The sequence below is a fragment of the Lynx canadensis genome, chromosome D4 (assembly GCF_007474595.2).
Source record: "Lynx canadensis isolate LIC74 chromosome D4, mLynCan4.pri.v2, whole genome shotgun sequence".
NCBI classification, from domain to species: domain Eukaryota; kingdom Metazoa; phylum Chordata; class Mammalia; order Carnivora; family Felidae; genus Lynx; species Lynx canadensis.
The window spans coordinates 78,533,122-78,545,728 of NC_044315.2; the positions used below are offsets into that span (position 1 = coordinate 78,533,122).

Genomic DNA, 12,607 nt, shown 5'->3' on the forward strand with positions numbered 1-12,607 from the left:
GGGACTAATGGCGATGTACGATGCCTACTATGGGCAGATAATACACAATGGCTCCTCTCACTGTAAGGATGAATGAAGTTGCCCGACCTCCCCTCACACCCCCGTGATCACCAAGTTCCTAATCTGGGCTTCCTCACAATGCATACTGTGCGCTCAGTCTAGAAAGCACCTGCCACCTCCCCTGTGCCTCGCCAGCTCCTGCCAGCTACACGGCTCCTTCTCCCATGGAGTCTGTCCCCGCCACTTCAGCTCCTGGTGCTCCCCCTTCCTCCGAAGAAGATCGAATGTTCTAATTATACCTCAGTCCACCCACCCCGCCTCCATCAACACACCATTCTTGTTTAGCGGGCAAGGGTCACATCTAAAGGCAACCTCTCAGCTCCCTGAGCAGGAGGCATGGCGTTCCCCCACCAAAGAGGCTTTCTCAAAATGGAGTGGCCCTCGTCATTATGGCAGAAAACTGATGTGCGAGGAGATTTAGCTCATAATATAAAATGATGCACGTGGGCAAGAACCATAAGCATCAAAATACACTAGTCTCTACCTATCCCCATCTTTAAAAAAATGTATTTCCTCCGTTCTCTCCTCCTCTCTTAAGGGTTGGACTTGATGGGGATGGAGAGGTAAGGCAAAGCCACGTGAAGCAATTGGTCAGCTTTCCTATTAACCTCCTCCAAGCCCATAAAACGTACAAATAATACCCTATTTGTAAAATGATAACCTCAAGTTATCAGTCCCTAAAGCAGACTTACATAAACAAAGGCAACTCTCTAAACAACACCTGAAGCTTAATTATTTCCCCAGATTAGACCACGTTCCAAAGGAACTAATACCACAGTCAGATTAAGTATCCCTGAAGAATAGAGCTAATTCCAAGGTGAAGCCACAAAAGTTAGTATTTCTACAAAAGTTAGTAAACTCAAGTCTGACTGTCCCGGGGAATGGAACCCAGGGTTCTGAAATGATCAGTGCAACCAAGTCAGTTTGGCTTATATGCTTTTGAGTGACGTACAGCAGCAGAGATGTTAGCTTGGCTTGGATCCCAGGGCATCCCAACCTCCCTTCCAATCCAGACCCCCAAGGCACGAACAAGGCCATGGCCCAGGAGCTGCCAACCTACCTCCCAAGGTGGCAGAGATGAGGAGGTGGGTGCCGTACTTTTTGATGATGGTATCGATGAACTGCTGAGTGGTGGGTCTTCTGCCAAGCAGGCGGATGCTTCTTTGAAACTCTGGCATGAGGGGCACTGGATGACGGACCAGGTCTCTCCTCTCGATGGCTGTGTTCCTCACCTTCCAACGGGCAAACTCCCTGGGCAAGAGAGATGAGCAAGAAGCCTCAATTTACCGCCTCTGCCCCCCAAGGCAAAGTCCACCCAACCATCCCATCCAGGCATCTCTCCTTGGGTGAGAGAGTGATGGCAATTATTTTTAATATTTGTCAAATCATACTTAGATCGGGAGCCCTCGATTCTCTTCAGCCAACAAATATTTACTGAGCACTGTTCTCACCACCAGAATACTGTAGTAGGCCAGACATGGCCGCGTTCTCATGTTGCTTACAGAGCATCAGGATACAAGAATCATTGTTGCCTAGCTGCTTCTCCAACTTTCTTGCTAGACTGTGAACCATACCACAGAGATGGAACTTTCTTAGGTACATGGTGCCTGTTGCATGGTAGGATTCCTAAGAATGCCGGCCATCTGAATAAACAAATGAGTCGATGGAGGGAAGGCAGGGAGGAAGAGAGGGAGGAAAAGAAGGCTCTTTAACAAGGGGCAAGATCTAGAGCACAAGGCAACTTGAGACCTGCTCTAAGATGGTTCCAGAATCCAATAATCAGCCCAGATTTCAGTTTGATTCACGCTTTTCACATGCATTCAGGGAGCAGGAACTGTGTGCAAGAAACAAAGCTGTATTTCGAAGACCATGTGGGAGAATTTCCACTCTTCCCTTCACTAATGATGAGGAGATCAACACTGAAGAGGCTTCTACCCGGGAGTCTCGCTCAGGATCTCACTCTGCCTCTTGAAGACTATGTGGTGTCATCTTGGACCAAGTGTCATCTTGGACCACCTCTCTGTACTTGCACTTTCTTATCTATAAAATCCAATTAACATTATCTACTTCTTATTGCTGGCGTACAGATTACACAAAACACTGGGTGTGAAAAATACCTTTGGAAACTGCCAGGTACTAATCCAATGTGGAAGACAGTTTTAGAACTATATTTTCTCACAAATCCCCAGACATGAAAATCGCTAAAGGTTCACGGACAGGGAACAGAAAGCATGCAAACGGAATACAAGTAGAAAGTTGAAGGGCCTTGGTTCAGGTTCCTTTTGCTTTAATAATGATCTCTGTTCCTCCCAAAGATGAAACTCCTTCTGGAACCACCAGGTCTTCCTGAATTACAAGCTCCTAGACCCTTGAGAAAAACAGACAGAGCCAAGAGGATGGTAAGGTCAGCCTAGATGAATGATGGGAACCGGAGTTTAATGAAAAGGTCTCTCTTTCCTGCCACAGGATGGGAGAGATGAATGAAGGAAGGGGTACGAAGCAAGGAGAAGCCGAATGGGGGCGGGGGGGGATCACCCCAGAATACACCCTTGTAATTCAGCGGTGGAGTTCGACCCCTGAAGCAGAGGAACGTGGGTCTGAAAAAAAATGCTTTCAAGTTGGAATACATTTCCAAACTTCAGAGCTTATGGTTCACGCCTGCTTATAGAATCTCTGCTCACAATTCGTGACACCGTTCAAATTCTAAATAAAGTCAGCTCAAAGCACTTATTAAGTTAATCAGCTGCACTCAGTGAACCCTCGCAGGGCACCTACTAAGTGAAAAGTATGATGTCTCCAGGAGGGGGATCGACACACCACAGTCCCATGTCCTTAAGAAGCTCACGGTCAGGCAGGGAAGATGAGCACTTTCCAGTTTGTTGTAAATCAAGAACTACAGGACACAGAAGAGGACAGATTTCTCAGGTCTCTAGGGAAGCTTCAGAGAGGAGGTCATATCTGAAGCATAGATTCAAAGTCCACATGGGCTTAGATAGGCGGAAATGTGGTTAAGAGCAACTGTCCCGGGGCACCTGGGTGGCTCAGTCGGTTGGGCGTCCGACTTCAGCTCAGGTCATGATCTCGCGGTTTGTGAGTTCGAGCCCCGCGTCGGGCTCTGTGCTGACAGCTCGGAGCCTGGAGCCTGCTTCGGATTCTGTGCCTCCCTCTCTCTCTGCCCCTCCCCCGCTCATGCTCTGTCTCTCTCTGTCTCAAAAATAAATAAAAACATTTAAAAAAATTTTAATAAAGAACAACTGCCCCCATGGAAGGAAGGGCAGGAGCAGAGTGGGGGGTGTTTGGGAGCCAGCGGAGGAGGATTTCATAGTTGTGGTGGGTAGCTTGTGACGTGACTCCCATGCCCCCCACGCTGTGGTGTTCACACCCCACTGTACTCAATCCCCTTCGCTTGAGTGTGGGTAGGAAGGGACCCAGCCACGTGCTTCTAATGAATGTGGAAGTGATGGAACATTACTTCCAGGAGTAGTTTACAAAAGATTTCGACTTCTGTTTTGCCCGCCCTGTGTGTGTGTGTCCATCTCTCTCTGCCATGGTGTGAGATCCAAATGGTCAGGAGCCCAGCGAAGCCTCTGGCCAGCAGCTTCTGAGGAACAGGGGCCTCGGAGGGACCTGGATCCTAACAGCAACCACACAGGTGAACCTGGAAGCAGACCTTCCCCAGCTGAGCCTCAAGCCCACTAAGCACAGGTGGGAGGCAGCAAAGGCATCCAGCCAAGCCACGCCCAGGTGCCCCGCCCACAGAAACTGACGTAATAAATACTGTTGTATTCAATCACTAAGTTATGGAGGGAATGTGCTACTCAGCAAGAGATGACCAACAAAAGGCGACGAGGATCATCAGATATTTCTAAGGAAAAGAGTCTTTCTTCATGAGGGTTCCCCTGAAATGTATCAAATTATACACATGTAATTATGAAGTTATATATATGCATAGAAACATAGTCATACTTCAGTAAACAAATATTTATGTACCTACACAAATATGTACATATATAATCACCTTGATTTATAATAACTTATGACCATAGACTACTGATTTTTTTCTTACGTGGCTATGGCTACATTCCTCAAAGCTAACTTGTCTTGACATACAGAGAGGTTGACTAATGTATCAAAAGTCACACAGCTAGTTAGTGGTAGGGCTGGGAGTGGCAAATTGGTATCCCGATTCTTAGAGCAGTCTTTTAATATAGATACTGAGAAGTAAAATGTGAAAACCATAGAACTAGTATTTATACGCAGGAATAATGCCAACCCCACCATCAACTTACAAGCCCATGACTCAATTCCTTCTCTCCCTTGCTCCCTTCCTTCCTTTCTCCCTCCTTTCCAACCTTCCTTCCTTCCTTCCTTCCTTCCTTCCTTCTTCCTTCCCTCTCTCCCTCCCTCCCTTCCTTCCTTCCTCCCTCCCTTTCTTCCTCCCTTCCTTTCTTCCTTCCCTCCTTTTTTCCCACAGCCTCTACATCTTTCTGATGCCCAACCAGCTACCCACCCAGGGCCTGCATCTTGGTTGCTTCCTTGAAAAAATTAGGTAAGAAGCTGATGCTGAGTACCTAGCTCCTTCCTCACAGGGTGGACCAAGGCCTAAGTGGGGGGGAGGCATGTGACCCGGTAGGACACAGCCAGGAATGTGGGAAGAGGTCAACAGCTGGGGTATGATTATGAGGCACTGCCTCTGTGCTAGGCACGGCCTGTTTAGTGTCACAGGGTTCCTGACCCTAAGGAATTCTTCCATCTTAGTGGACAAAAGTGCCTGTTTACGAAAGCTACGTAACTATGCTGTGCTATTGGCAACAGTAACTTTAGTCAGAGAAAGGGTCCCTGACCCAACCTGTACAAAGGGCTGGGGCCGGAGTGGGGGGGTCAACGAATTCTCCTGTACAAGCCCAGTCTATTTTTTTTCAATTTTTTAATGTTTATTTATTTTTGAAGGAGAGAGAGACAGAGCATGAGAGGGTGAAGGGCAGAGAGAGAAGGAGACACAGAATCCGAAGCAGGCTCCAGGCTCTGAGCTGTCAGCACAGAGCCCGACGCAGGGCTCGAACCCACAAACCGCGAGATCATGACCTGAGCCAAAGTCGGACGCTCAACCGACTGAGCCACCCAGGCACCCCCAAGCTCAGTCTTGATGAGAACATACGGCCAAAGATAGAGAAAGGGTGTTTCCAGAAGAATGAACTCCACCTGCGAAAATGGAGGACGAGGCGGTTGGCGAGGGAGGGGTGTGTGAGAGACAGAGATATAAATGGTAGGAGGTAAAGGCAGAGAGAATGTCAGTGACCACATGATGAAGGGCCTTGTGGGCCAAACCACGTTACTAGATTCCAGTCTATAAACTCTGTTCTGACTGGCCCACAATCAAGGCTAGAAACATTCAGAGAATGAATTCATGCGACTCTGTGGCCATCGCAGAAATGTTGGCGCAAAGACCATACGGGTTACAGGATTCTAAAATTTTACACCTTTGCCCATAGCAACTGAAGTAAAAGAGCTCCATAGCACTTGGACCCATTCAGAAGTAGATTTAAATAGCATTAGAGCTGAAACAGTTGATTTCTGTTTTCAAAGTTTGGGCACTTACTGTGTTTTCCAGATCTGAGGGTATTGCAATAAACAAATTAGCTGATATCAAGGAGCTTAAGCTCTAGTGAGAGTGCACTGATCATAAAGAGCCAAATCTAACAAGTCAGAGAGGGAGAAGGGCTGTGAAGACAAATAAAGCAGAGAAAGGCAGTCGGGATCCCCGGGGGTAGGGTGAGAATGTGGTTTTATATAGATAGCCTTCTTGATGTGATGACAGGAAAGGAGAGCCCTGAAGGAAATGAAGAAGAGAACATGGGGCCACCTGGTGGAAGAATGTCCAGGAAGAAGGGATAGCAGGTACAAAGGTCCTGAGGTAGAAATGTTTGCCAGGTTTAGGGGTCATGAAGGAGGCAGGCCTACATGAGCAGATAAGTATAGGAGAGGAGATAAAAGGAAGGGCGAGAAGAGAAAAGTAACATTAAAATGTAGGGCAGAGTAGGCATTGATCTTAAAAGGCTATGTTGGATTTGGTAAAGATGTCTTATTTTTAAATCTCAAGTAACATGTAGAGTCAAAAGAAGGTTTTCAGCAATGACACAATCTGATTTAGGTTCTAAAACAGGAGCCAGAGAGTAGTTTAGGCTCTGCAGCCATAAGTTATCTGTCACAGCTACTTAGCTCTGTCCTTGAAGTGTGATCAACCATAGACAATACATAAACAAGTGAGTATGAGCATGTTCCAATAAAACTTTATTCATAAAAGTAGGTGTTGGGCTGGATTTGGCTCACAGGACCCCTGTTCTTTTTTTTTTCTGTTTATTTATTTTGAGAGAAAGAATGCGGGAGGGGCAGAGAGAAAGAGAGGGAGAGAGAATCCCAGGCAGGCTCCGCACTGCCAGGGCAGAGTCCAATGCGAGGCTCAAGCTCACGAACCGTGAGATCGCGACCTGAGCCGAAACCAAAAGTCAGACGCTTAACCAACTGAGCCACCCAGGCACCCTGAGCCCTGTTCTGAGAGCATCACTATGACTCCTTTCATAGAAGTCGTCAAATCCAACTCCCACAATTCATGGAAAGGAAAACTAAATTTCAGAGACATTAAGCTTTTTGCCCCAAATCACAGAGCGAATGATTGGCAGGGCTGAAATTAGACCCTAGGGCTCATGGCTCCAAACGCAGTGCCCTTTCCACTGCAACAAACCACCTTTAAAAAAGAGAGACGGAAAGAGGTTGAAAATAGAGGAAAGTGAGAAAGTCTTGCTTGTCTGGTTGTCTAACTGCTCTGCTGGCCCAGGAACAATTTCATGTAAGTTCTCAGTGCACTGAGCACAACATAAAGTACATCTTTCCTTCTGAGCCCACAGAGCAAGCAAATTCCCTTCGGAGCAGAAGGCAGACCTCACAATGGTACAGGATCCGTGCAATACGCTTATGCCCAATTAAGCATCTCAGCAGGGCAGGCAAACCAATTAGACTGAGATTAAAAAAGGACCCTGGATGGAAGGCATGGGGTGGCTTTGGCGAGGCCCATCCCACCGGGGGAGCAGGAGGCGGGATGGGGGCGGGGCTGCGGGTGACATCAGAGGCAGGGGATGGATGAAGAAGACCAAGGCCAGGATGGCACATTTAAGATGAGGCTGGAGAGAAAACCATAAGGCCAAAGCTCTCTGCTTAGAGCTAAGCATTGCCTTTCTGGGACTCCTCCCTCCGCCTCCTTTCTACAGTCCCTGCTCCCCTGTGGGCGCGAGCACGCACACACACACACACACACATATACACACACACACATCCTCAATGACACACGGAAGAGAAAAGGCTGTGAGACTGGCAGGGGACTGGCTCTGTGCCCTTGGGAAGGTGTTGACTCTCCTGGGAGATAAGCTGATTGGATTAGATGATCCTCAGCTCTGCGTCTCTCAGCCTGGGCGCTGGAGGTGGAAATCCTGAACGAAAACCCGGCTCTGCCACCAATTAGCTGTGAAACTGTGGAGGAGTTTACTCACCCTCTCTGAAGTGTGGATGTCATCAGGGGGAGCCTATCTACCACGGAGGGGTGGGTTCAGCGTCACATTAAATCATGAAACACAGCACTTAGAACGAGCGCTCGATAAACTGTTAAAGTTACTGTCGATATTGTCACTATGGTTCCGGTCCTGGGAGAGGCTCCAATGGGAAGCTGGGTGACGGTGGGTGGATCATGAGGTGGGAGAGGAGCTGAAACAATCATGCTCTTTTTCAAGTTACCTGTGGGTAGAACTTCTGGGACAGATGGGATCTGATTCTTGTGAAGTCTGTTAGAAAGAGTGAGTCTAGGGGCACCTGGGTGGCACCTGGGTGGCTCAGATCACGATCTCATGGCTTGTGGGTTCGAGCCCTGCATCAGGCTCTGTGCTGACAGCTCAGAGCCCGGATCCCGCTTCACATTCTGTCTCTCTCTCTCTCTCTCTCTGCCCCTCTCCCACTTGCATTCTGTCTCTCTCAAAGATAAATAAACAGAAAAGAAAAGAAAGAAAAGAAAAGAAAAGAAAAAAGAAAAGAGTGAGTCTGAATTTAAGAAAGAGACCAGCAGCTTATAAACGGCTGTGAAGCAGGGGCACCTGGGTGGCTCAGTCGGTTGAGCATCCGACTTGGGCTCAGGTCATGATCTCACAGTCGGTGGGTTCAAGCCCCACGTCAGGCTCTCTGCTGACAGCTCAGAGCCTGGAGCCTGCTTCCGATTCTGTGTCTCCCTCTCTCCCTGCTCTTCCCCTGCTCATGCTCTGTCTGTCTCTCTCTCTCTCTCTCTCAAAAATAAACATTAAAAAAAAATAAATAAATGGCTGTGAGGCAGGCAGGCAATTTCCTGATATGTGTGATGAAGACAGAGACCACCCGTCTCCCCAAGTCGTGCTGAGAGATCAACGAAATGATGGTCGATTGCAACAGGGTCTGGACAGCTGTAAACTGCTCTTGGTATTTTTCTATTATGATCATTTACAGAGGCTCACTCATAATAATGTTTCAATTGCATAACATTCTCCTGTTTGTTCACTCATGTATAAAATGGGGGGGGGTCACAATTCCGACTTCTCGGGGTTGTGAGGAGAGCACCATCTACTGGTGGTGGCCAGTAGATAAGTGTTGGATACATGTGAGTTTCTCCCAGTGTTTTCTAGGGAATCGAGGCTACTAATGGCTTTTGAAGAGTGAAGGCTTGCTTTACTCTTCTTTACAGAGTATGCTTTGCAGCTTTTATTTCTTTACTTGAATCTGATTCCATAGCAGAAATAGCTGGAGGTGGTTTTCAAAAACACATACCATGTAAATTTAAAAATACAGAAAAATGGGAAAATAAAGGGAAGAAAATATTTTATTTTAAAGCTTCGTTAAAATTAGCACACAAACTTCATTCTGTAATGTCCTGAACGCTTGATAGAAGTGGACTACAGATGTCTCTGAGCTTCCCTGCAGCCAAAGGAAAAAGGGAATCACAGCCCAAGGAGCCATACAGTCAAGCAGACAACAGGGCAGTTGTTCACAGTTGTGGGAGAAACACACATCTGCCACATGTCCCAAAGGCTACAAGAAGACACAGACGTCCCCCATGGTTTCTCATAAAGAGATGCACGTAGTCGATGCTGGTCGGTGATATACCAATGCTTGACTGGCTCAAGACAGCCACGTGCATATTCCAGAAGCATCATCCACTACAGCAATTCCCTGTAGTCAACCATACTACAGTCTAAATACGTAGCTCTCTAGTGCTCTGACTTAATCCAGGGTTAGATACCTTTTAGAATACTTTATAGACACAGTCTCGCCAATAAATGTTTGTTGATGGCATAACTGATTACGGTGTTCATCTCCGGGTGGCGAATCCCATTGGTTGCATTAACTAATCATTTGGAAGTGGAATAAAAATGAACCTCTGAGTGTGTGGGGGATGGGTGGGAGGATCTGGGACCCCTGCTTGCAGCAAATTGTCCCTAGAGATGAGCAAGAAGAATTGCAGAGGAGGAGAGTGAGGAGAAGTCACTGAACCAGAGAGAGAGAGAGAGAGAGATCACATTTCTCTTGCCTGCTGTTCCCAATTTCTCCCCGCATGATCCCTAGCTACCTCAGGGAAAGGTGAAACCAAGGGCATATGTGAAATGGAAATGATGCATCTTAACAACCAGGGCATCCGAGACAAATCCCCTGTTGTCTCTATGCCCCTCAACGTAAGTGAGAGGGCAGTTGAGGAATCGGGGCATCCAAGTGGATCTCTGGGGCAATTTGGTGCCAGAGGGTGAGAGAGGTAGAACAGGGAAAAAATATAAAAGCTCTCTGAAAACACGACTGTGAACAGTTTCATTTTAATTACAAGTAAAGACACTGACTTAACTGTGGAGAATAAAATAATCCTTGCTTACGATGTGTATATAATCCTTTCTGTTTTCCAACGTGTGTTCACTTAAGTAATGGCATTTATATTTGTATACCAACCCAGCAGCAGTTGTAAAGGCTCAGATGGGAATAAAGTTCAGAGAAACCAGGAGAAGCATCTTAGAATGGAGCTACAGGCTTCTCATTGAATAGAAATTTGAGAAGGAAAGACAGAAACACAACAGGCATACTGGAATGGCCCAACTTTTGTATAAACAGACCATTTCCTGAAAAGCAAGTGGGGTTTTGCATGAAGCCCTGTGACTGAGGGCAGGGGGCGCAGTAGGGATTATGGGAATCCACTGTGGGCAGTGGATTCTATAGGGCACTCGGTCCTTTACAAAGCTCTGTCATCACACACATTATCCTTCCAACAACCTGAAGGAGGGAGAGTATTGCCATCACCATCACAAGGAGGGGAAACTGAGGCCCAGGCCAGTGATGGCCATGTGGCAAACCCGTGCCGGAGTGGAGACAGAAAGTCCAAAGGCATGATTCTCTGCCTGGGTCCTCTTGGCCTCTCCCTGCCTTCCCCTCCTCTGCACACTCCGGCATGACCACGCCGGCGAAGGACAGGTGCACGTGCTCCCAAACCACCGTGCCGATGCTCTGCAGAAGGTCTCAGGGAAAAGCAAATGGCTCGTTCCCCTGAGCACCAGAAAATGGGCCATGAAAGAGGCCCTTTGTGAAGATGTCACGGCACCCCGTAAGGACACAGTGTCAGAAAGTCAGAAAGCCCTGGCCGTGAACGAGCATAAAGCCATTCATCAGCTGGGTGATTCTTTGCAGATTCCTCAGCCTCTCTGAGCTTCTCTCGGTGCAGCAGAAATTCTAGTACTTACCTTGTAGGGTTGCTGGAAGGATTAAGCATAATGAATGCAATTAATCTGGCAGTAGTAGCTACTCAATAAATGTTAGCTATTTATCCTTTGGCGAGGCATTCTAAAAGGGGAGTTTGTCGCATAACACATAACTTTTAATGGATATTTTAAATGATCTTAATATGCTCATGGGCTCCAGGGATTATACAAACTGCATATAAATAAAATATTTAAAATTCTGTTTACTCAATTTGTCTCTCTGCTTATTTCCAAAGCATCTATTGTGAAAGCATGACTCATAACTAAATATAGATTAATAAAAGTTTGGAGCAGCAATTATTTTCCAATTATCATAAATCCCATTAAGCATTGCAATTATATGAATTTTCTCTTTCAGTCCACAAAATTTGAGAGCTCCAAGGGACCACGATAACATCTTCGTATGGCCCTCAATCTTTAGGCGGAAACACGGAGAGTCTGAGAGGGAAGATAATTTTCCCAGGGACACACAGCCGTCGGTACCAGACCTGGATTTAAACCCAGGTTTTGCACAGCCAGACCTCTGCTCATTTCCTTCCGCCTTTGGTGCATAGTTTTATGAGAAAAAAAAAAATGAACAACTTCCCCAGCAAGTAATATTGCATTTAATTGCCAACTGCTTCCTCGTTAAAATATTTGGGTATTGGCGAGCAAGATGTCATCTCAGAGCCTTCCCCAAAGGCCTTCTCCTGTTTCCCTATATAATAGAAAGCTTCTCTGTCCTTATTTTAAACTAGTTAAGAAATAGCTTTTCCTTCAATTCATTCAACGCACATTCACTGAATTGCGGGTTCTATGTCAAGAATTAGGGATTTAGAACCATCCTTTATTCAACATAGATGAGCCAAAGTCCTCAAAACCAGATTTAACTCAGAGGTCAGTAAACTATGGCCCACAGACCAAATGTGTCTTACTGCCTGTTTTGTAAATAAATTTTTATTGCAACACCATGGCATTCATTTATTTATGAATTGTCTATGGCTGCTTTTGGACAACGTGACAGAGTTTACTAGTTGCAACAGAGACCACAGGGCCCAGGAAGTCTAAAATATTTACTATCTGGCCTTCACAGGAAAATTTTGCTGACCCTGATTTAACCCATTGACTTGGCCAGTCAAATAATGCATGTTTAAGGAAATAATCAGGGAGGCCAGATCAAAGATTTATAGATTGAGCTACTCCAACAGATAGGTCTGTAAATTGTGTGTGTGTGTGTGTGTGTGTATGTGTGTGTGTGTGTTTGCGTTCACGTGCATGTGTGTGTGTTTGACAACAAGATTCCCTTACCGTAAAAATGTTTTTAAACTACTGGGCCAAAGAAAATTAGAAAACAAGGATGTTTTCTCACACAGCCTGTCTGCAGCACCTTTAAACCTAAATAACAAAGTCATTACTTAAATACAGATTGGAAGGAGCTGATTTTTTTTAAATGCCCACATCACACCTGAGTTAAGAAAATAAACATGTTTTTTCAAGTGGAATTTCCTATTTGATGACTAAACAAGTTAATTAACTTAATATACGCGATGATGGGGGGAAAAAAAAAAAACCACATCATCTGGGAGGGTCTAAGGCATTCCCAGAGGTACCTGATTGCCCAAACAGCCCAAGAAGAAGAAAGACTCCACCAATTTCCCTAGTTGTTGGAACCCGATGAGTTGTAAGGCCATGAAAACACAGCTCTGAGGGCTATAACCCGATTGACGAGGAAGGACCGACAGCATGATAAAGCCCCACTCAAT

The 12,607-nt window shown here is 46.2% G+C and overlaps 1 protein-coding gene across 1 annotated transcript in view; it reads right to left on the reverse strand.

Annotated features, from left to right (window-relative positions):
* The window catches only part of BRINP1 (BMP/retinoic acid inducible neural specific 1), a 175,570-nt gene that overhangs the window by 64,569 nt on the left and 98,394 nt on the right, over positions 1-12,607 (reverse strand). Inside the window, exon 3 of the mRNA XM_030294212.1 lies at positions 1,121-1,311. Within this exon, the coding sequence (XP_030150072.1) occupies positions 1,121-1,311 (191 nt within the window). The remainder of the gene's footprint in view (positions 1-1,120; positions 1,312-12,607) is intronic.